The sequence below is a fragment of the Dipodomys spectabilis genome, unplaced genomic scaffold, assembly GCF_019054845.1.
Source record: "Dipodomys spectabilis isolate Male_0828 unplaced genomic scaffold, ASM1905484v1 ptg000147l, whole genome shotgun sequence".
NCBI classification, from domain to species: domain Eukaryota; kingdom Metazoa; phylum Chordata; class Mammalia; order Rodentia; family Heteromyidae; genus Dipodomys; species Dipodomys spectabilis.
In genome coordinates, this window is record NW_024870824.1 from 696,363 (window position 1) to 721,280 (window position 24,918).

The following is a 24,918-nucleotide window of genomic DNA, read 5'->3' on the forward strand; positions in this document are numbered from 1 at the left end:
TGTTTGTACTAATTATTGGCTGTGAGCGAAACAGTTGTGGCTTGCTACCTCAGTCCATTAAACACTCAACAAGCTAGAATAAAAGTGTGCATTTTTTAAACTCTCTTTTCATATTAGCAGATCATCCCTATCATTCTCCCTTGTGCTTCCTCAAAAATTCTGCCCTAAGGTCACTCTTCAACATTTCAGAGTTCTGTTAAACTATGGATGTCACTCTGTATAGCCCAGATGAGTGGTTAAGGGCCACTTAGAGCTAAGTGGCATTCAGCTAGTTTAAAATATGCAAAACTTAGTCTTCTCATCTGTAAAACAAGAATCATTATACTAGAACTTTGGTAAGAGCTCTTGTCAGAATTAAATAAATGATAATGACTGCAAAGTCTGTGAAGCACTGGGTAGTATACAGCAAGTGCTCAATAAATGGGAGATTTTCAAGTCAATTCCTAGAGGGTACCCACAGAACTGAGGTGCTTATTCGAACAAAAGGAAATCTCTTCCACAGTATCATTCCTATTTGTCCCCTAGAAAGTTCCAGGCCCTGTGCTATAATTCAAAGAACCATGAGGCCACCTAGCAGCCCTCTGTGAGGCCTAGAAACAGAGGTGAGCAGATCTTCCAAGGCTTCTCTCTAAAATACAATCTTATATCTCTTTGATGATGTTTGATTTGCTTTTCTGTCTTACACGTCATGTTCCTGCTGATGATTTTTGTAAACTATTTCTTTTTAGCTTAAAAGAAAAGAATGGACTGATCCAAAGGTCAGAAAAAGAAGTTAGATACAATAACATAACCCAGGTTTCGTATGGAAAAATTAAATTTGCCCTGAGTTTTTAACGACTCATAAACCAAATGTAAGATCTTCAACATTTATCAGAATTTAGTTACACTTACAAAGCATTTATTGTGGCTAAAACACACAACTGTACAGAACAATCACAAAACATGCAGGTCCCTATCAGTCCATCCACTATTTAAAAAACAAAAATCATCCATCAGTATAAACTTTCCCCTTAATGTTAAAAATGTGGCCTTGGCTCCAGGGATAGGAGCCACACAGGTTCTCAGTATCTTCCTTTCAACGTTGCCGTGAACTTAAAACTGCTTTAAAAGTTGTGAAAAGAGAAGAAACATGGCCTTACATGGATCCACTACAACATGGCCAACCCAACCTTTGAGTCCATGCTTCAATTTTCTCCAGATCCCATGCAATCAAATAAACTGCTTTCTGTATGCCCCAAACACAACTGTAAGGTTAGAGCCAGCAGACCTCTGTTCTTGTTGCTAAAGACTCCTTAGAGTCTTCTTTTACTCCACTTATGACTACTGAAATCATATCCACTAGCCTAAATTATTCCTTTTCCAGAAAGAACCTCCTGATACCATTCCTGAATAGATATGTGTTGTTTTCTCCCTGTGCCCGCAGCATTCCATGCTGTATTATGACATTATTTGTTCTAATATGTTAGTCAAGCAGAACAGTTTGGTGATTGCCTGAGCAATTAATGAAAATTCTAATTGTCCTGGTATTTGCCTGCATGTGGTAGTGAGCACTGATATGCCAAGCATCACAGAAGGACTATGCATTTAAAGTGATGCAAGACCAGCAGAAATGAAAAATGCATGCATGCTATTGGTTTTGCTGTGTATTTATTAAAAACTACTTTGCAGTGAGTATGCATGATAATTTCTTTTTAAGGATGTTTATTTTCCCAGTTAGTAAATGTACCAGGATGGTTTTCACTAAAACATAAGTCAGCCAGCTGTTTGTTTGGGTTCTTGAATTAAATGATAAAAAAAAAAAAAATTACAGGCAGCTTTTACTCAACAGTGTTCTGCTTTAAACAACAGAATCTGTTACATATTTAAATGATCTAATCTTTTCAAACAAAAAAAGTTTAATTTTTTTTCATATAATAGGAACATGTCTTCAGAACTTCAAAACTTTCATTTCAGATGGCATATGGTTCCCCCTCACCCATCTGATACCCCGGGGATGCTGAAGCACTTAGGAGACCCAAGAGAGTGTGTAATCCAACATGACAGCTGAAGGAGGGAAGTTGGCAGAGCATCAGGACAGGTATCAGGGAAGGATAACTATTATTCTAGAATCCAGGTTTACCCCTTATCCTTTTTACAAGTTCACCAAAAGCAACATTTCAGGGCCCCTAAGAAGACAGCATCACTGTCATGAAGGTTTTACCCCAAGATGGGCTCAACCCAGACAAGCACCCAGACAAGCAGCTTCATGTCTCAAACTTCTCTGAAACACACAGGAAGGCCAGTGTTTTCACACTTCACTCTCCTAAATTCTCTATAACCCAACATAAGCTCCTGCTAGCTTTGTAGTCGGCTTCTCTTTCCTCTGGACTTAGCATTTACCAGTTCAGCTGTGGGCCCTGTTAATTTCCCTCCACAGCCTTTCTTCTTTCCCTAACACATGCATGCTGGAGCCGCAGCTAGAGTGCTGACTAAGGAAGAACAATAGGAGGCTTTGAGCAAGGCTCAGCTCCAGACCTAGTCAATATTTACTTCAGTTTGAAGCCACTGTTTTAAAGCTTCTTCCAAGCAGAACTCAACTGTGGGGAGTCCCCAGAGGTTTCTAGATTTTATTTTAACAAGAGGGAAGAGAGGTGTAGAGATAGAGTAAATAGATTACTGTCCAAACCACTTTCTCAGAGAAAATAAGGGAGACTATTCAACAAAACAGGTTAGACTCTCAATACTAATTGGCAATTTATAGCAAGAAAAACCAATCGTCTTCTAACACCAATTGTTGCCCTCTTAAAACTCCTAATCAGGGTGCAGTGCAAATCCACTTAATGTGACCCCTGCATATCTTGTGAGTGAGCAGGTCTCTGATCCTATCAACCACCCAGAGTTTGCCAATGTTTGCCTATTCTACCCAAAATAGCACTGCAAAGGCTGTAGGTAAAGTTGACCCAAAGTCTGTAAGTGTCTGTCAAGCCAGAGCTTAAGCCAATCCAATGTGTCCTAAAATGAAATTAGGATCATCAAACTTTAAAAATTAAGAGTGTGTAGTGTTCCTGAGTATGATATCTTAGTAGACTGGGGCAGATGATGCATGATGCTACTACACAGATACTCTCCTCTCACCAAATGGCTTATTATGGGATGGTAAGTGGGTTGATTATTTGGGCCCCAAACTATATTGGAGTCAATGGAGTTTCCTTGTGAGTTTACATTGCCTTTTGTTGGGAAAATGTAGGGATACAGCATATTAAAACAAACAAACCTACTTAACTATACATTCTAACTGCCTAATTCATTTTAACTTATTTTCTTTTAAAAGGAATCAATTGCCATACAATTAAGCCAAAGTAACAGTTGGGAAATCTTTAAATGAAAAGAGTTTACTAAAGATTTTGTTATAGCCCAAGGAAAGAAATTCATGATTATCTGTGGTAAACAACTGTAATACTAATTATTTCATTCAAATCAATCGATGGACTTTATTATTTTTAAGACCTAACCCTACATTCCATTCACATTTTACAATATTTCTATAAGGGAAGAATCAAACAATCCAAAAAGCTTAATAAGAGAAATTGAGGAAGATTTGCAACTGGTCAAAATTTAAATTTCTAGTTTATGATGTTTGCTTAATAAAGAAGTCATTGTCTTCTAAATATGTAAACTATATTGACATAATTTAGGCTCTGCAAGGAGAACTAAGGAAAATTCAAACCACTCCTCTTTTCTTGTAAGCCATGGTTACAGCATAATTGGCCCATTTTATTCATTTAAATTTATCAACTCACTGAAATATTTTAATTCTCATTTGCCACATTAATAAAAGTTTAAATAAAACATAAATCATATAATTCAAACATAACTCAACATCAAGGACCTACTGGATTGTTATATGCCATTTCATCAACATGCCTTCATGAAAATACAAAGTAAACCTAGTTAAGGTGGTCTCTAGCTGACATATCTAAACTGATATACCAGAGTAGTAATTTTTTAATAATTCAAAGTGATAGTAAGTAAGTTAGCAAAATTTAAACCTTTTGACTACCCTTTAGTGAAGAAAGAAAGCCTAGCACAAGAGTAAGATTAAAAGTATTAACTATTCATTGAACACAGAAGAAAAGTAACATAAAATTAGGAAGTTTCAACTTTGAAATAAACTCACAGCAAGCTCATTCCCTTAAAAAAAACCTAACTTCCAGTTTAGCAAGACAAAAGAAACCTACTTTTGTATGAAATGATTCAAGAACAGCAAAAATAAGCCCAGCATTCCCCAGAGCAGAGCAATTCTAAGTATTAAAACATTGTACTTATGAGGGAAATCTGTTATTCAAAGTTAGCAGTGCTCTTTCAAAGAATTTGACTACTGCTAGTAATAAATCTAATATTTTTTATTGCCATTAGGCAAGTTCTATCATTACATTTTTGGGTAAAGCACTTACGGATCATTGATATTTTCCTTACAAATTATTATGTTTTCCCTTTTTTTTTGCCCTAAATGAGATTTATAACTTTAAGAGTAACATAACATTATAAAATAATTATGGAAATATATAAGCACATTATCGAAATTTTAATACAAATAATGAGATATTTGTTATTGACCTAAATAGCTATAAGCATATGAAGTAAATCCCACTTTGAATAACCACCAGACAATTCTCCAAGAAAACAGTGTTATTCAGCTTTCAATGCATTAAAATACGTTTCCTTGACAAATCCTCAGCTAAATGCTGTGATCTATTTATGCTCCTAACACTAATGTGTGTATAATTAATATATACTAAGATTTAAGTCAGTCAATGGGTACAGTTCTTAAACAGAGAGGTGTCAAGAGGCTAAACCCTGTTTTCTGGCATCAAACTAAAAAAAATCTAAGGATTTCTGGGACCGCCTGGCTGCTATAAGAAACAGCCCCGAACAGGAATTGATTTGTTACAACAAGCTCCTCATTGGAAATACAGTACAAGCATTCTCCAAGACAGTGTCGGTATTCATTAAGTTCTCCTTGGAGATAGAGATATCGCACTGTACCAATGAAGTCCAAAGTAGAGAAAACAATATAGATGAAACCAACTGAGAGGAGAAGATGTTATAAATAAACGACCAATTTTACAAATGAGATACAAAAGACATTTCTGGGAATTAGGTCTTACCATCAAATGTCACTCTTTACATGTTATTACTCTTGTAGAAATCACAAGATAAAACCTGAAATGTGAACTTCCTTTAAAAAGAGCATTACACATGAATAAATCTATGAATTGTATCTTGCACAGAGGCCATGCTAATCTTTCCTGTATCGTTCCAATTTTAGTATATGTGTTGCCGAAGCAAGCACTATGAATTGTATCTTTTGAGGCTATATTATATATATATATATATAAAATAAGATCACACAGCTCAGATTTTTAAGTGAGTCAACTCTTCTATGATGCTTAGAAAATAAGTTTGAATTTATAAGAAAAATAAATTTCTTTTTATTTTTTGTTTGAGACAGGTTCTCACTTTGTAACACAGGCTAGCCCCAAACTATCAATCTTCCTGCTTCTGCCTCCAAGGCCTCGGACTACAGATGCATTATTACCATGCTTAGCTATAAGAACATACTTTCTACGCAACATATAATGAACTGAATTACAATGTGATCGTCACCTGTATGGTGTGAGGTAACCCCCTTCCATTTCTGTTCTTTTTTCTCTAGCCATATTGCAGCATGCCTGATTCTGTTCTTTTACTGACAGTTTTATAGCAATTTTGAAAGTCACACATATATGTTTTCCTTAAAATTTCCGCAAGAGAGAAACATCTTTATCATGCCCACTTATCAAGACAAAAAAATTGAGATTCAGATTGGCAATGATGAACAGAACACATCTGTTTTAGTGCGAGATGAAATTTAACTAGAACTAAAACCTGTCTGTGAAAACAGACAGGTCTACACAGTGTGGTTTTTAAATACGTATTCTTCTACTTTAAACTTATCAATGGCCAGAAATCTTAGGTACATGAACACTATTTTGAACAGAGCCAATTCCTTTAGTTTAATGAAGTGACCTTATTTTGATCAATCAAAATAACCTACTCCTAAACTTAACTATATGCTAACACATGGCATATACCTATATAAAGCTAATTAAATTCAATCAGAGAAGATTCTTGAATTTCAGGAACTATGAGATTCATAACCCCTAAAAATCCTAGGAGACTATCACTATTTCTGAGAACCCTATTGGACCAGATCAAGCACACACATAAAAGCCTACAACCAACCAACAGTCTTCCTTTGAATTACTGTTCTTAATCAGGTTTATTCTTACAAAATGCTACCCGATACTTTAATTAAACCCATTTTATCAACAATGTAGCAAGAAAAATATTTGCTTCTGTTTTATAATTAACTATAAAAATGTATTAGTTAATTGTTATATATATAAAAAAGGACACCTAAGGGCAACTCACCTATCCCTCTTCTTGTTTGTTTCATAAAAATACGCCTGATTTACACTAAAAAGTTTATTTTTTCTCATGATCAGTTGACAGTAAGAATATGAATGATGCTTTAAAGATATTAAAATTCACTTACAGTAGTACAATTACATTCATATTTGAAAATAGGAAAGCAAAAACAAAAACAGGCAGACTAATTAGAATTTAACTGATTCCATTACACCACATTAAATTTCCATGGTAAAAGAATGCTGGACAAGCTGTAGAGAAAGCCATAGCACATTTGTAGGTGAGATATAGCTCTCCGGATTTCTCACCCATAGAATAGCAGGGAAAGAAGGCATTTGCTCCCCGTTCTTCTATAACTTCAATGAAGTGCAGGCTACAGAAAGCAGCCCCTAAAAACCTAGCCAGTGGAAGCAAAGAAATTGTTCGTCATCTATGTTGAATGTAAAATAAACATTTTGGGTTAAGCTAACCATACGGATTTAAATTGGGAAAGTGTTAAAAATATGTTTTTGAGGTGTAATTTTGGAATTGCCACATAAAATACATCTGGGGAGAGTTTGCAGCAAATAAATATCCTTTGACATTTATGACAGGATTCTTTTTAAACTTTTGGACCAGGACATCTTTTTTATACCACTAGAATTTGCCTTTAGAGAATGGTTACAATAAAAATCCCTGGCCAATACTTTTGTGTGATGGCATATTTTTAATGAAGCAAAAATTTATTTTATACATCTGAGATTTAGGAGAAAGGGACTAGAAATGAAGATTACTAGGCTTCTTGGGCTTTTGAAAGGGCAGCTTTTATTCATATAACTGCTCAGACATCTTAGGAACTACAAAGCTATATAGAAAGTTCATGGCACAACACAACTTGAGAACCTGGTGATCCAAACACTACATCAAGAAAAAGCAGCCTGGACACCACCAAATGTGGTAACATCACCTGGAAACTTTTTAGAAATGCAAAATGTCAGGTCCTACTCCACCAACTAAATTAAAATCTGCATTTCAACACAATCCCCAGGAGATTCACCTTGGAGGTGAAAAACAGTGAAAAACAGTGAGCTGAGATGGTTCAAGGAAAGCTTCCTGGAAGCAGGGATGTTGTTTATATTGTGGTTAAAATGGTGCATAGCCCACACGGGACATTTAATAAACATTTGCCAGGTGAACTGACACATGAATATTTCTTACAGTACCTTTTACTCCATTTGGCTGCATTTACAAAATCTTTCAATCAAATCTGCATTGATTTGGGAGCAAAAATGTAGTCTAGTCACCTCAGAATTTGCTGTATGCTGTCCAATGTATTTCCTATATTGTCATTCAATAACTATTCTGTCATTTTATTTTGTAGATATTCAGTACATGGATGTAATTCCTAATCCTAATAAATATTAGCTATGATAGTTCTTTTTTTGGGGGGGGGGTCTGGTTGTGGGGCCTGAACTCTGGGCCTGGGCGCTGTCCCTCAGCTCTTCAGCTCAAGGCTAGTGCTCTACCACTTGAGCCACAGTTCCACTTCTGGCTTTTTTCTTTTTGCTTATGTGGTGCTGAGGAATCGAACCCAGGGCCTCAGGCATGCAAGGCAAGAGCTCTACCACTGAGCCACCTACCCAGCCCCTGATAGTTCTTTTTGTTTGTTTGTTTTTGTTGTTTTTTTTTGTCAGTCATGGGGCTTGAACTCTGGGCCAGGGTGCTGTCCCTCAGCTCTTCAGCTCAAGAGTAGCACTCTACCACCTGAGCCACAGCGCCACTTCCAGTTTTCTGGTGGTTAATTGGAGATAAAGAGTCCCATGTACTTTCCTGCCCTAGCTGGCTTTGAACCGTGATCCTCAGCCTCCTGAGTATTAGGATTACAGGCATGAGCCACCAGTGCCCAGCTTATGATAGTTCTTTAATATGAAAACTCATGTAATTCTTCAACTCACCTGTGTGGCTTTGCTTTTAGATGATTCTCTTTACACAGGGAGAATTCACTCAAGGAATGAAAACAGTAACATAAAATATTATAAAAGGACAAGTCTTAATTCTATGTGATACCAGGAAACAAGGCTGGTAAGAGTAACCAAAATTCAATACTGGTTCTAAAACCTTTTATCATTCAATAGCTTCCAAATCTTTTCTTACCAAATTTTATACCAAAGCTGCTATGAAATCAAGAAATACCTTTTTTACAATTTTCATTCTTAAATCCATCCACTGGTGGAAAGGCTCAGAGACAATGAAATGGCCAAAGCCACCAAAAAAGAAATCTAGCAATGCAGATTTCTACATAATAAATAAATGGATTAGTTCTTGAATAACCAGATACCAAAACAAAAGTCTGGAGCCAAGAAATAACAACCCACAAAAAGTTATTTTCAAGAAATAATCAGATAATTAGCAACATAGATAAAACCCACTACAAACTAATAGTTAAATATTGATAGACTCATAAATGTGAGTGAATTTTTAATATCATAAAGAAAGGATACAAAGTTAGGGTGTCTTTCCCCTAAACAGAATTGCTGATTTTTCAATTTTATTAATAGATCGTGTAGACTTTGATTTGCTTTGATTTACTTCAGAATCTTTGAAACTTGAAGATGATACAATAAGTATGCTGACCTATTTATATATATTTATGTAAAATATCACATACATACATGCGTGCATGTGTGCACACACACATACACACACATATGCAGTCATGTTGTCTTCCCAAGAGTATAGTTGACAATGGTGATAGCAGTGTGTAATTAGTGTTCATTGTTCCTAGCAGCTAGAGTTCCATACAAGACCTTTTTTTCTTTTTATGGTGTAAATGCTATGGAAATAATACACTACTAGTAGACATTTAATTATGGATCCAGTAATCTCAGAAGAAACATTGCCAGAAAAAATTGGAATCTTGTTTTATATGCATCTATAATTCTGGGTGTGGTGAGTTTTGTTCTCCAATTACAATAATCTTCAAAACATTCACAGCAGGCATAAAATGGGAAAAATTAATTTTCCCACAAGTGTCTGTTGACGATTGAGTACATATACAATGCTACACCAATACTATGCCTGGTCTAAAATATTAATAAGTATAAAGGCATTACTTATTAATAAGGAAAATACTCTTTAGAATAGCTTTATGTTTTGATGGTATCCGAGAAGAATATGAAGATTCTGTTTTAAATTTTGCTTTCCAAAGACTTAAAAAATTAGCACTGGTAATATTGAATTTCAGGGTGCTATATTTCCTGAGGCTTACTCTAATTTGTTTTATACAGTATTTAAAATAAAGCATCCCCAAGTTGCTGCCTTGGCGGACACGAGATCTGTCACTGAGGTCCTTTCTCGCCTGATTAATTAGTAATTGGGAGACACATTTTGGCAGCTTTCATTTCCCTATTATTTTCTCTAGTTTGACACAAAACCCTGTCAGAAGCACCACTATTTGAACTGTACCCCTCTTAGTGCTGGGTCACTAAATTTTAATAAATGCAGCCCCTGCCAGAAAACTACAGAAATAGGCATAAAAGTTTATTGAAGCAGTAACAGTAAACAAATATATGAAGAAAACACTGAATGCCACAGTATCTAAAACATTAATGGTCTGTGTGAACCCAGGGGTTACTGGCAAGATTGCAGAGCAGAGACAAAAGGAAAGGGCCTTTAACAAACCCACTGCTTTCATCTATCTTTAAGAAAAAGTATTTGCTAAATAAAGCAGGCAAATACTTCACTGCAGCAGAAGGTACATCAGAGCCTCCCCTTGCCTCCTCCGTTACTCCAACTAGATGAATAAAATTGGAGGAAGGAAAAGATTTACAGCAACTACACAGACAGAGCAGCTCTCCAGAAGTCACTAAGGTGCTGTCTGAGCCAAAGAAACATTTCTCATAAAAGGCTCGGGTGAGGAACTTAAAATTGAAGCTAGAAAGACTGATAACTTCGGGAAGCTGCAAATAGCTACAGCATCAGTATCAGGATCTCCATCACAAAGTGTCAGTCACTTAAAAAAAAAGTATCCTGCTATGATGGTGGCTCAGGACACTGTGTGCCAGGGCACTAGCCCTGCTGTGCAAGTCAGAGGCTACTGCTTTCACGTTCTGACATCTGTCTGTATTTTCTTGCCCTGAAACAATAGCAGGCGAATGGGGCTCATTTGCTCCCACTTTGTTTAACCTAATTGTTAAGTACAAAAGATAATTTCCCCATCTTTAGAGTTATTTTACCATCCCTACCCATTCTCTTTTGTCTCTATTAAATGAAATAACTCTCTTCTACATTATTAAGTTCTTTACACGTGACAAAATAGTATATCCTAACAGCTAAAAAGTACCAAGTCTCAGGCCTTCCATCATCAAAACCTGGATAAAAATGTGCCTTGTAATTACCAACCAAGCCAAGTGATAACTTTAGTTTATTCAAACCGCGTTTTTACATTAAGACATTGCATTTCAGCATAGAAAGCTTTTGTCATGTATATTTTCAGAAGAAGCAAGAACTAATTGATAATTATAGTTTTTAACCAATATAAATATAAATTAATAAAACTTAAAACGGAAAAATCTGACAGCTTGGCAACAGCAGGAGAAAAATAAAAGGTATTTGTTAGTTCATTTAAAATCAAGGTCACTTTGAAAACTTGGTGATTTGGGTCTTCTCCACTAGCAAGTCTAAGGAAAATGGGTGTTGGATACCAGAGGAAAGCTCATTAGGACAAAAAATGTCAACTCATACCTGGATTTTAACCATGAGAGGCATGATCTGTCCTTAAATCATGCATTTTACTTATCAACTTTACTTTACACCAGCTACCACTCTAAACTTTACTTCCCCCAAACTGAAGTAATCTAGGACATATGTAGAATTTGTTCTGGCCCAAGTTAAATTTGGCTAAGTTAGGTTACTTTTGAAACTATTCGTACAGCAACTGCACTTTTACTGGAGCAGGTGAGAGTAATAGTCTCAGATATCATCAGACAGATACAGTAATAATAAGTGTAGTATACATTTTTAGTAAGGTTTACAAGACTACATGTTCCTTCAAATGTATCCAAAAATGTAAAACATGATAGAAAATATAGCAGACTCGGTTGATAGTCTCAATTTTTTTTTAATAAAATAGAGGGATTTAGTTCTAAAAATAATTTTCTGAAAGAATTCACAAGAGTTCATGAAAAAGTGAGAGGCTCTATTTCAGTGACCAAATGTTCTGACTTCTCACAGTGCTTCTTAAAGCACCCCAAATGCTTTAATATCTACAATGCTTTAAATATCTACAATTGGATCACTACCTTTTACTGGAGGATTTCTGATATTGCTGATCAATTGTTGCTCTATTTCAGTGACCAAATGTTCTGACTTCTCACAGCGCTTCTTAAAGCACCCCAAATGCTTTAATATCTACAATGCTTTAAATATCTACAATTGGATCATTACCTTTTACTGGAGGATTTCTGATATTGCTGATCAATTGTTGGGAGGGGATGTCTACCAAGAAGTATTAGTATATCAGAAGAAAAACATGAGGACGAGGGGTGTGTATTTCAATAGTGATTTATTAACTTATTACCTTGCAATTAACTATAAATCACAGGATTCAAGAGAAGAGTATATATGGAGATATAGTAAATATTAAAATATAATAGGTTGGGCTTCAATATATAAATATCACTAGTTTGCTTTTGCTCTTTCTTTTGGTCAACTAAATACAAGAAGGCAACATTTTTGAGGCTCTGCAAGTAAGATAGAGCTTTAAATGTAGAGTCTCACCAGAATGATTAGAAAAGTGGTTTAGTCTTTTCTATCATCCATATTCATTTCCAGACCATTTTCACGAAAGAAATAAAATTGGTCTTTAAACAAGATGGCTGCTTCTAAGAGGACAGGGGGAGAAAAAACGCTGATGTAACTGGAAGCCCCAAACCTATCTGCTTTTCTAAATTGAGAGATACAAATTTCATCATATTTTTTTCTAACCTCTATGTATGACACTGTACAGATGACACTGTACAGATATTCAAAATCATTAATTACAAAGCAATTTTGTAAAAGGTCAAATCTTTGTGTACTAAGAAGACGAATGATTATCCAATACATATACAACTACTGATATACACAACTGTCACTTCATGTGTGTGAATTCTCATGCTGACTTTGTACTAAATCTTGATCATCAGTCCTGAAAATCAGATCATTTAATAAAACTACAATAGGAATGATATTGATGTTTCATCTAGTTTAACAATCTAACCATTAAAACATCCAGTAATATCCTATTACAACCAATTCAACTATATTTGGCTTTATTCAAAGTGAAAAACTGACCGTAATGCCAGTGGCACATTAATTTTATAACTTACATGTAAAACTTAAAAACATTTTTCCAGCTTTGCAACAACTTTTAACTAGATTTTTAAAAATCATTTCAATCTATTTTTATTCCTCACTTGAGTGGAAAATAAGACCTGACAGTAACATTTTCTTCAACCTGTCAACTGTCAATTGTATGAAGGATGTTTCTAAAGATGACAAAGGTTTATTTTTCCTTATTGAAAATGATAGAATTCTACCTGAATGAAAGCTAAGCTAAGCATCACTACAGTATAGCACTGTCTTGCAGAAAGATGCTAACTGAAATACGAGTTTTCAATATTCTAAAACAATGGGGGTTTTGGTTGAAATGTATGGCTGTTATAAAACTATCTTCACAAATCTCAAAATCAAGAGTCTGCATATGCACAAATTTTCTATTAAAAAACTTCAGATCACAGTTTACAAACCATCAAAAACACTAAGAAATAAAACATATTACTGAAAAGAATGCATCACAACTACAGCAAAGAAAATTTGCATTATTAATTTTTAATTTAAAATTTGAGTGATTCTGCATCATTGTGCTGACTTGCTTGAGACTGAAGATTAAGTTTCTAAAAACTTAAATGCAGACATATTCACGAGAAAGCAGATTTCCTAGTAGTGAGTAATATCCTATTCAGAAACATTGGAAGTTCACATTAATCAAAGAAACTTCTACAAAACAGCTTAGGACATAAGTTGAAAAGCAGACTAATATATAAATCTAATAAAATAAATCACATGCTTAAAAGAGACAGTAATTTATTGATGTTTGGCTAAGACCACCATCATAAGACAAATTATCAAAAGTGAATATTAATATCTCATTTTTTATATCCCTCTTTGAAGTTTTGTACCTGAATATGAAGGTATTATCTGTCACAAATGATCAAAAGACCATTTTTTTCTCAGTTTGGAAGACTGATCTGAGTGAGCTGTCCTAGGTGAGTGTCAAGGACTACTTATTTTCTTAGTGCAGTTAGAGAAATACAGGCTTCTTTTTCAATATGGATATCCCAGTCCAGCTGCTATTTTAACAGTTTCTCTACTACTTTTGAAAAGAAGATCAATAATAGGGAATCAGCCAATATCCAGCAATTTCTTACTTAAAATATCATAGCTTTTTAAATAGTTGTTGGGTTGGAGGTTATTCCAAACAAGATAAAAACTTGAGTAACATCTTAAAAAAAAAAAAAAAGCAAGCAACTTATATTAGAGAAATTTAAAAAAAAAAAACTAAGCAATGTACCAAATGTTACAATACATGTAAAATACTATTTGTAATATATTCTTAACATTTTCTGTTTGACTCTCTCAAAGGTAAATTCTTTTGGCACCTACTTTTCCCAAGCTACCAAAGGCCAGGACTCCTTAAGGACTAATTGTGTTCATTCATTTGCTTGGCCCAGCATGAAGCTAGTAGCTTGCTTGGTTCAGAATAACAGGAGAGAGAAGGTACCCATCTTTATCTGTCCCTATCCAACAGAAAACCAGGCCAGTGGACTGAATGCAATGAAATGCCAGTTCAGAAGGCATTTTGCAAGATTAAATGGAAGGAAATTCAGGAGGTTAACTTGCCCCAAATAGCTAAGTGCTCTTTCCAAATCTGATTCTCAGTTTTCAAAGGTAAAAACTTCTAAAGCCAGAGTTTTATCAGCCATAACACACATGACAATAAACTATTACTTCCATGAGCCAGTGGTCTAGTTAATAGCACTAAAGTCATGTGAAATGGAATAATGAACTAAAGATTTTCTGATCCTTTTAATCACCAGTAATGTATTGACATTACTTTCACACTGGAAATGGCAACTGAGACTGATTGTACAGCCAAATAAGACTGTGCCTCAATGAGCACTGATGTTCAGTCACCTAAAAAATAGACAGTTGCCTATTTTGGCATTTATTTTGTATATCTAAAATAATGCACACAATAGCCGGAAGATGACAACTCGGTAGATAACTTTGCGTTGCAAAACTCTATGGAAAACTGGCTAAAGAACAAGAAGCACACTTCTATTTTGCAAATATCTGGGTTGAAAGGAAGGAATGTCTTAAGGGGACAAAAAGGCTAAAAGTCTCATCTATAGTGCTTTATTTTTATCCTGATAGTAATATAAACTTTGATATAAATATGAAAAATTATCCCAACATATATAACAAAATCATATTACTTTGAGGCTCAGAGTTAATATTTTCAGTGATGTGTCTAACATGAAAAACATTTAAAAGATTTTAACTTTTAAAAAAAATGAAGCGAATCTTTTACAAGTTAAGTAATACCCTTGAAAACTGAGATATAAACTTTTCACTTTTTGGCACAAGTTCTGGGTTTAAACCATGATAAATTCACTTATTTTTCATTGAAAAGAGTATACTGCTTTAAAAAAAAAAATGATGGTTATTCCGATCTCTGAAATGGAAGCAACTAAATTTTGGATGAAAAATAAAGGAATATTATTAGGGAAAAAATGGATAGCCAGTGAAAGAGCAGAGTAAAGGGAATCCTGTTATAGAATTCTTCCTACAATTCTAATATTACTTGTTGACCATTGTAAATGATATAGTTACTTTCTAATCTAATGTGAAATGCTTAATTTACATGTTTTTAAAGAATGAAAAAAAATCCAAAGACTACACAGTGAGGTTAAAGTTCAGTAAACGCTTGATGCATTCACAGTTTTTTTTTCAATTGAAAGAAAAGGCTTTTAAATTTACAATACTCAAATCTTGACAGAAATAAAGCACCAACAGAGAAGAATTAGTGTTGATAATAGTATGATGCTTTTATTTGCTGCAATATTATATTGTATTCAACTCATAATGTCAACCAGGAAACCTGTTTAATTACCTTATCATAATGTTGGTAAATTGTCAAAAGAGTCTAAGAAGAACTTTTCAATATACACAGTGTTTAAAAGAATATTCTCACTGGAGGAACCTAACTTCTTACAGCATGTTCCAGGGTAAGAGGCATGCTCTCAATCCTATGTCATGTCTCTATATAAAAGCACAGCTGGCTACTAAGGGAGAATTAAATAAGTTTTATTACTGACGGTCTTTTTAAAAAGTTACTTAAGACCTTCCTACAATCTTAAAGAAATTGAAGACAATTCTATTTTCTTTGATTTAGACTAACATGACTTAAAGTTACTTAGCAATATTCCAGTGACAAATGCTACCTAACAGTAAGAGGATCATTCTATCATTCACACTTTTAGGTAAAAGTCATGCAAGTTTTCAGATTTTAGAATTGTGGAGGAGGTGTGAGGACAAATGCAATCATATAATATTTCTATTCAGACTGATAGTTTTCAATTGCTTCTTCAGATTTGGGCCAATCCAATGCATAGAATCAGTTTGGCTCAGTGCCCGATAAATCCTGCCAACTACAAAGTTAGCAGATATTCAATTTGAAAATTGAATATATACTTCCCAGAAGTGACTAGTAGGAAGACAGATTGTAACAGTAAAACTACTATTCAGATGGAACCTAAGTTAATATTTTTCCTGTGACCCTAGATACATAGATGTTCCTACTATCAATGGAGGGGTAGTAATGATACTGAATGTATCAGTTATACAGTTACTTGTAGCACAAGTAGATGTAACACAATAAGATGTTCAATTCCTGTGATGGAGAAATATTTAATTCTAATTTTACCTAACTAAACAACTTCAGATGGAATTTATTAGTATACACAAAAGTATATTACAGTTACACACAGTACTCATTTTAGTTTGACACTATCTACTGAACTTTTCTTCTAAGATAAAAATTAAAAATCTATTTAAGTTGTGATTAAGGTGGTGTACACTGTCAATAGACTGAAGTCTGCAGATTAATAGTTCAGCAAAATCTTGACACTTTCATATAATATTGACAACTTACTGTACAAAATCATAACATACATGAACTATTTTCTATCCTTTGTGATATTTTTGAGTTTTGAAAACTACATCTAACCTGATTTTTCTTAATACATAGAAATGCACCAATATTAAGTGAATATTTTTGAGTTACAAACTGCCTACACTACCTATCTACTTTTAAAATACTGTTTTTTAAGTTTTACTTTAATAACATTAGGATAAATACCTCTATATCCCATAAGAATATTAAATGTTGGAACTACATTTCTTGAAGGTGAGTGGGATATATCATTCTTTCTTGAGGAAGTTATCAAACTAAGAGAAAGATCTTTTCACAATGTTTAAATAAGCACAGAGACTTCTTAAGAATACTCTTGGTGTGTGAAAATTCTACATGTTAACTATGGTCAGATTCAAAGCCACCATAGCAATCCTGGGCAGAAGAGCTTTCTTCGGGTAGGGCAGATGTATTAAAAAACATGACCTGTGACAAAAATCAATGTGCTAATCTCAAACCAAACAACAGTATCAAAAGCATAAAACAGAGATAACTTAAGATAAAATGTCCTCAATCTAACTCAGGCTAGCCGGACAGGTTAAGAAGGGGCATGGGTGTGTTGCTGGCTCTTTCTGTTTGAACCTAGGGAAGACTGGAACATCCGTATATCCAAATAAATGAATACCAAGTGAAAATGAACACACTGGGAAGTTAAGAGTGACAACCAAGAGCAAAATACCCCAAATTCAACTAAAGAACTCCCTCGTGCTTTCCTGAATATAGTAGTAAAGTTTAGAAATATAATTTTTTGTTTCATATACGCTGTCTTTTTTTTAAAAAAAGGCCCAAATGGGAATAAAACCAAGCAACATAATTAGACTTGCTTTTAACACCATCAGAACTGGAAAGCTTGCTCTATTTGTCTTGTCAGCTTTAATAAGAGGCATCTTCTCTGGCAGAATGGCTTCTTTCTCTTTTCCTAATAGTGGTAAGTGGCATGTCAAAGAAGAAGTAGCTTCCCTTTCCAACACCCACCTCCATGAGACTTTAAAACACACACACACACATACACACACACTCAACTTTCGGGAATGTCAGCACTTCTGCTAGTCAGTGTATTTAGGACTCTGGCTACTTGGGTGTGACTACTGTGGATTAACAGGGGAGGGGCAGGGGGTGTTCATCTCAGGTCCACAACCCACGAATAGCTCGCTGGTAGAGGTTTCTCTTCATCATCATCTCAGCTGACTCTAGTCAGCCCAGCATTGCCCTGGCACGAACGCATTCCCAGGGAAGACTGGAGATGGGTGGAGAGGACCGATGGGAACTACAATTGGAGGCTTCGCGGGTGCCCTCTCCACGGTAAACCGGACAGCAGCAACCACCGGCTCACTCCTCGGCCACTAGCCTTTTCCCTCTCAACTTCCACTGAGTAGCCTAGAGAAAGCCCTATGCTTTTAGGTACAATCGATACGATTTCCCTCCCAGGAGGCACCGACCTCTCACAGATGGGAGCTGGCCTGAGTCCCAGAGATGTTGGGCGATACGGGCGCGGTGGGGGCACAGTGCTGCCACCAGGCCCGGGAGAAAGTAAGATCTAGGGCTGGGAAGGGTCCGCCAGACACTCTGGATACCCCCCCCCCCTCCACCTCAACAGACACAGACACCCACTTCGGGGTCCAAGCAAACTGGAAGTCTGCGGCTGGCTAGGGCCCAGCACGTGCGCCCAGACATTCCCGGGCGCCCATCACCAGCCTCCAGCGTACTGGGCGGGCTTCCGAGGCGCCTGCAAAGCGGTTCCAGTTAACCGCGCGCGCGCCTCGGGCCGCGCACCGCCAGGCCACGGGCGGAGGGCTCCCACCTTCCAGTGCCTCCAACTCCAGCAGCTTGCTCCGCACACATGACGTAACCCGGTATTAGATCAAACTTTGTGGCACCTGGAACCCATTAGGTGAGAGGGGGCTGCAAGAGGTGGGAGCATCCTCTCCATTGCCAAGAGCGCCGGGCCCAGACGGATTCCGGGCCAAATGATTTTTCTCGCAGTTAAAGAGGAAAATAAAAAACCTAAAGCTTCCGCCTCCCAGCCCCCCTCACTTCCCCCTTAAGCCCGTGCGCTCTCTGCGCGCATCGGTGGAAAAGAGAAGGCGAATTGAAAAGAAAAAAGAAAAAAAAAAGTTTGGAGATGTTTGGCGTGTTGTCTCCCCAAGTCCCTGTGCACTCAGACTTAAGGGCAGGAGATGTCGGCGGCGCACAGCAGCGGATCCCCGGCGCCCAAGCCCTGAGCCGGGATGGGGATGTTGGCCAGACTGCCCCGGCTGGGAAGCGAACAAGTCCCAACTCCTAGGCTCCCGCCCTTTCCCGATCCTCCGCACGTCCCCCAGTGCAGCTGGGGCCAGGCAGCCGCAGGAATCCCCGGGAGCACCGGGCCTTCCAGTGGTGGCTTAACAAAGCGGGGCGCGAAGGGAGTGCTTCCCGCCGGCGCCTCCAAGCCAGCAGCGCCCGGGCGACGCTGGGTGCGCGCTGTCTTCAGCTAGCGCGCCTCGGTCTCTGCCACCGCAGCTCCTTCCCCGGGCCCTGAGGCCCGAGAAGCCTCAGCTGTCCGCCCCGAGCCGCCTTACCTGGGGTTGCTGCTGTTCCAGTAGACAGCGTAGCGGTCGGCGACGGTCTTGGAGCCCGGGTCCTGGCTGAGCACACACATCCAGAGCACCAGAAACACCAGCGTCAACATCTCCACGTGCACCATCACGCCTGGCCAGCGGCGGAGCCCCCGACGCGCCACTCCGGGGGAAGAGAGCAGGGATCCGGAGGGAGGGAGGGAAAGGGACAGAAAGAAGAAAGCGGGTGCCAAATAAATATGAATAAATAAAACGAAGCGGGAAGGGGGGTGGGGAGGCGAGAAAGGAAAAGAGGAACACACCAAGCTCGGGAGGGGTTGGAGAGCGAGAAGAAAAGAAGGCGGTGGATGGAGGGGGTGGTTAAAGACAAACTCGCTCCCCCACTGAAGGGTTCGAGGAGAAAAAAGAATCACAAGATGGAGAGACGCGAGCGGGTGTGTGGCGGCAGTGGAGAGGGCGGGAGAAAGGGTGCAAGGCTGTGTCTCGGGCGTCGGCTGCAGGCCGGTCACCCCGGGAGAGGGAGGTGCGGACCTGGCCGGGCAGCGGCAGCGCGGATCGGGGCAGGCGGCGGCGCACGCAGCACAGTCACCGGGAGTTGCGCGCCGCGGCCTCGGGGAGACATACACCGGCCCGCCGGGCCCGGCTCAGCGGCGGCGCGGCAGTCTGCGCACGGCTCCGCCGCTGCCCTGGGCCCTCGCACTGCGCTCCGCTTTGCTCCAAGTTACTTTGCTGGCTGGTGGGAAACTGCAGGAGGGCGCCGTGTAGACGAGGGGGCTGCACGCCTGTGGCCCCGGGAGGGGGAGGTGGGGAGTCTGAGCGCTTTCCCCAGCCTCCCTCTGTGCCTTAAATCGGGCGACCCCTGGAAATCTCGGAGGAGGCGTAGGTACTGCGGTACCGGGAGGTGCAGAGGAGAAGGGTGGGGATCCGCAAACCCAGACCCGCCGGTGTCCTGGAACGGGAGGAGCAGCAGCTGCGCTCGGTGAGGAGCGATCTGGCCTCGAAAACCTCAAAAGAAAAGTTTGGCTCTTCGCGTCTTGCAGCAGGTCCCCAGTGGAGTCGGACCGCGGCGGCTGCGAGAGATGGCACTCCGGGCGCTGGCCGAGGCGCGGGGACTTCTCGTGCGTGCTTTCCTTGGCCGGATGTGCGTGCAGCAGAGTGAATGGAGAACAGAGGTTATGAACCAGCCAGCCAGGGACAACTGGGATGCCCAAACCTGCCGTACGACGCCAACCCAACAACAGTTCAGCTGGAGAAAGCGGGAGGGGAAACAATCACTTTCCAACTCCTGGCCCGGCTGATGTCAGTCTCCGATCGCCTTCCGGGAGCTAGCCTGAGCTCCTCCACGCCGTGCCAGGAGCCCCGAGTGAGCGCTAAGAAGTGTCCCCTCTGCCTCCGACGGCTCCGGCCCTCAGCCCAGCAACTTGTAGAGATCTATCAATCAGTTTGAAGGGGGGGGGGGGGGGAGGAAGGGGAAAAAAATGGAAAGGGGGAGGGGGAATAAAAGGAGAGAGCGCGCTGGAGCTAGTGGCACCTCCCCAATGACTACATCACAAACCTCCCCCGTTCCTCCCGCAGCAGCACCTCCTTGCAGCTTAGGCACGGCAACAACAAGAGGTGAAAACCACCCAGGAATCCTACAACCCCTATCACCCAGGCGGGAAAATAAATAAACTTGAGTGCAGCCACCACCAGCAGCAGCAGCACGAGCAGCCCTGGAGAGATTGGAACGACTGGCGAGAAGTGGAAAGGGGGTAAAAGTCAGTTTTGCGAAAGAGGGAGGAGGGGGGGGAAAGAAAGGGAAAAAATGCTTTATGGGAAAAATCTCCTCGGGCACGCCCCCTCGTTAATGACCTGCGTGTAAAGCCGACAGCAGCAGCAGCGACCCGAGCGGCCGGCAGCCTCAGCGGAGCGCGAGGCCCGGCGCGTGAACGTGGAGGGTGGAGGGTGGGCGCGGGGGCTGGGCTCCGCCCGGGCGTGTTGTGCGGGGCGCTGGGCTGGCAGGCGGCGCGGGTGTGAGCTCCGGACCGAGCAGGGGGAGGCGCCGCCAGCCCGCGCCCAGATAGCGCAGCTTGCTGCCACCGCGGCCCGGGTCATGTGGGCTGCATCCCTCCCCCCCCCCCTTCTTCCAAGCAGTTTACTTGGGATGGGGGTGCGGGGGGGGGGTGAGTGGCGCAACCAGTCAGGGAACAGCCTGCTGTTTGCTTACAGATCGGGGATTTTTTTTTCCCTCTCTCCTTTCTCCAACCGGATTGGTTTGTTCCACGAGAAAGAGGCGTTTTCCTCGTCTCCTCCCTCCCCGCGCCTCCTAACCACCGCCCCCCCCCCCCCCCGCGCGCACGACGCCCCACCTTCCTGAAACCTGACTAATTGAATTACTGGGAGTGCCGAGGCGTCCTCTCCTCTGCTCAGCCCGGCAACCACGTGTAACCCTTTGGATGCTGAGTTGGATCTGGGCTGAGCGATGATTTGACGTCTTCTCACTTAGGAGTAGGGATCTTTACCATTTTATAGGACCTGGCTCCTACTCTGTCGTAGGAGAGCGGAAATCTGCCTCTGGGGCTGCTCAGGTGGTTAGGCAGTCTCAGCTGACGGGCTGGAACCGACCTAGAGAAACTGTATTGTTGTAAATCTCTGCACGTTGCCTGGCGCAGGGCGATCTGGAAATCTGAGCATCGTTCCTTCTTTGCCTTCCATCTCTTCTCTTCCTTTCCAGGACTTAGAGGTCTTCCTTTTTTTTTTCTTTTTTTTTTTAAGCAGGAAGCAACGATTCTCTTCAAAGTGACGTCTTGAAAGCACGTTTTTCTTAAAACAATCGGTGAAAAAATATCATTGTAAAGTGATTACAATTCAGTGCGAATCTTAACCGAGAGGAACTGAATGTGCGTCAGGCAAGCCCTTCAGAGATGCCTCGCACCCTTTCCATTTCAATCCTGAGGTTGCTTCGCTGCCCACTTCCCTCAAATACCTCGAACTAACCCGTGGCGGGAACAACCGGGGGAGGGAAGGAGGAGAGGAGTTAATTATTATTGGGGAAAGGCCTTGCATTCCTAGTGTTCCAGGACAGGTTGCGTGCAGCGCCTCGTTCCTCCGTCGCCACCGAAGCGCGATCACCTGGCAGCCAGGCAGGCGGTCCTTGCGCCTGGAGACGGGTCCCTCTGTGGTCCGGCAACCTGGAAGCCAGCCCGGCGCCCGGCGCCGCAGGGCCACCGGCTCCCGAGACCCGGCCTCCCGGGGCTCTGCGGGCTCTGCGCCTTGGTATTTTTCACTCTTAAGTTTTGCTGCCTCTGTGGGAAGGTTCATCTCCAGGAGAAAAAAAAAACACACACAACACAGAAATAGTTTAGTTTCTCCTCCCCAGACTGTCAGTTTTCTCTCTCATTTTTTAAACTTATTTATCTAATAAAATCAAATAACATATTCTCTACCCCTCTCCTGGGCGCCCCTGCGTACTCCAGTCCTTGAGTCCCAGGATTTCCAGGCGCTTCGGAGCGCTTTGGAAGCGTCCAGACGCCCTCCAGTGGTAGGTCTGCAGTCCGCACCCAGCAGGCTGTTGCCAGCATCTCATACCAGATTGAGTTTGATGAAAAAAAAAAATCTAGGATCATGATCAATAAGGACTTAAGGGTGAAGAAACTGTTCCCATAGCAATGGAGTTAGATGGACTCTTGCCTAAAAAATTGAATTCGACAATTTGTTTTCTAGTTGAGTATCCTGAATGTATCATTGTAATGTATCTGTACTGTGATGAATACATAAACTACAACTTTGTAAGTATGAACTCCACAACAAATCATCCTAATAAACCAACCACCTTCTTAATTGAAAGGAAATTTCAGTTCAGGATATTACTATATTTGCTCACCTGTCGTTGTTACGTTTCATAAAATTCCAACAGTGTAAAAGAAGTGGGAAGACTTAGGAAGAGATACCAGGATAAGCCTTTATTTTATAAATCAGATTTTCATCTAAAACATTATTTACTATTCCCCCTGCTCTGCCACTTTACTGATGTTTAAGTTCTGGACGTATTTCATGACGTTTGTTTTTTCTGTTATGGAAATAAGGGTTTGGGGTTTTGTTGTTGTTGTTGCTTAACTCTAGGCCTTTTGGTAGTAGTTTTAATAGGTGGTCAGATGATAAAGAAATGTTCTGAACCCTTTAAAAATATGTACATATCTTTAGGAAGAAGAGTTCCAGACTCCTGTCTTGGGAAAAATGCTGATACTTGAGGAAGAGGTTTTAGGCAGACTATCAGGTATCCAAGTGAGCAGGCTGGCTTCCTGTGGCATCGAAGAAAACTAGGGGTGAAGAAAATGCTAACCGCATCCACTTATTTCATACTTGAAACATATACTGTAACCAAATGTGGAAAGCCGATATAGTACAAGAATATGAGTGCTTTAGTGTCTTAAATATTTCTTAGTTTGTTTAAAGTACAAATAGTCCCATTTTAAAAAGAAAAATTACATGTAGTGATCTTCCTTAAAATGATTGAAGGCATTGGAATAAGATACTCAGAACTCAGATGTCTACAGGAAAGAACTCATGAAACCAAATTAAATACCTATTCTGGGATTACATACTTAAGTATCAATATTGGAATTGGTGAGCAATGGGTTATATATGTGAGTAGTGATATATATATATATATATACATGTATATATATATACACACACACACACACACATATCTTGAACAGTATAGTTGAAGGAGTATTAACTGTTCAGCCAATCTAGATGTGACTTTCTATCTTCGGGAAAATGCTCATAAGTTGAAAATTTATACAAATCAGCACTACATTAAATAATTATCATTATTCTACCATCACAGAGGCAATGACTGCCTTTACAAAAGGTCATATCTGATGGGAAGGGAAAAAATAGAAAACTAAAAACATAGAGGAAGAAAACCACAAGAAATTATTGAAATGCCTTAAATTCAACAGTGTATAGCTAAGATAATTAAAAATAAGGTAGTAACTATCTATGAAGGGTTTTAAAGGCCATTCTGAAAATGTTAGGTCTTAAAGTTACAGGCAACCAAGTGTGCTAACAGTTTTTTGTTGTCGTTGAGGAAGGTTTTTGTTCATTTTTTGTCGGTCATAGGGCTTGAACTCAGGGTCTGGAGTCTGTCCCTTAGCGTTTTTGCTCAAGCTAGCTCTCTATAACTTTGAGCCACATCTCCATTTTCAGTTTTTAGGTGCTTTATTGGAGAAAAGAGTCTCACAGACTTTTCTGCCTGGGTTGACTTCAAACCATGATCCTTATATCTCAGACTCCTGAGTAGCTAGCATTATAGGCAGGTATGAGCTACTGGCGCCTGGCTGTGCTAACCATTTTAGAACAAGTGACATTGAAGAAATAATCTATATGCTTCAAATTAAAACATGAACTGAGATTTATTTAGTCATTTAATTTTTTTTTTAGCCTTTAACAACATAAATCAGTGTACTAACCTTGGCTACAAATTAGAATCACCTAGGGGAGTTGTTGAAAAAGTCCAATGGTAGGGAAAATTTGTTTTAGTTGAGCAGAGGTAGGACCTGTATCTGTAATTTTTAAAAGCTCCCTAGAGAATTCTAATGAGCATAGAGGATTGAGAACCACTGATCCAGGTAATTTATTTTTGCCTTAATTACT

The 24,918-nt window shown here is 39.7% G+C and overlaps 1 protein-coding gene and 1 non-coding gene across 3 annotated transcripts in view; both read right to left on the reverse strand.

The window, feature by feature from the left end:
- Positions 1–20,089, reverse strand: part of Efna5 (ephrin A5) — a 287,840-nt gene extending 267,751 nt beyond the window's left edge. Inside the window, exon 1 of one of the 2 annotated variants that reach the window (XM_042692218.1) lies at positions 19,282–20,089. In XM_042692218.1, the coding sequence (XP_042548152.1) occupies positions 19,282–19,406 (125 nt within the window). In that variant the 5' untranslated portion in view covers positions 19,407–20,089. The remainder of the gene's footprint in view (positions 1–19,281) is intronic. The other variant, XM_042692217.1, reaches the window with a different exon arrangement.
- Positions 5,224–5,332, reverse strand: LOC122118279. Its single transcript, XR_006149316.1, has one exon. It is a non-coding gene; the product is annotated as a U6 spliceosomal RNA (small nuclear RNA).
- Positions 20,090–24,918: the final 4,829 nt, after the last annotated feature.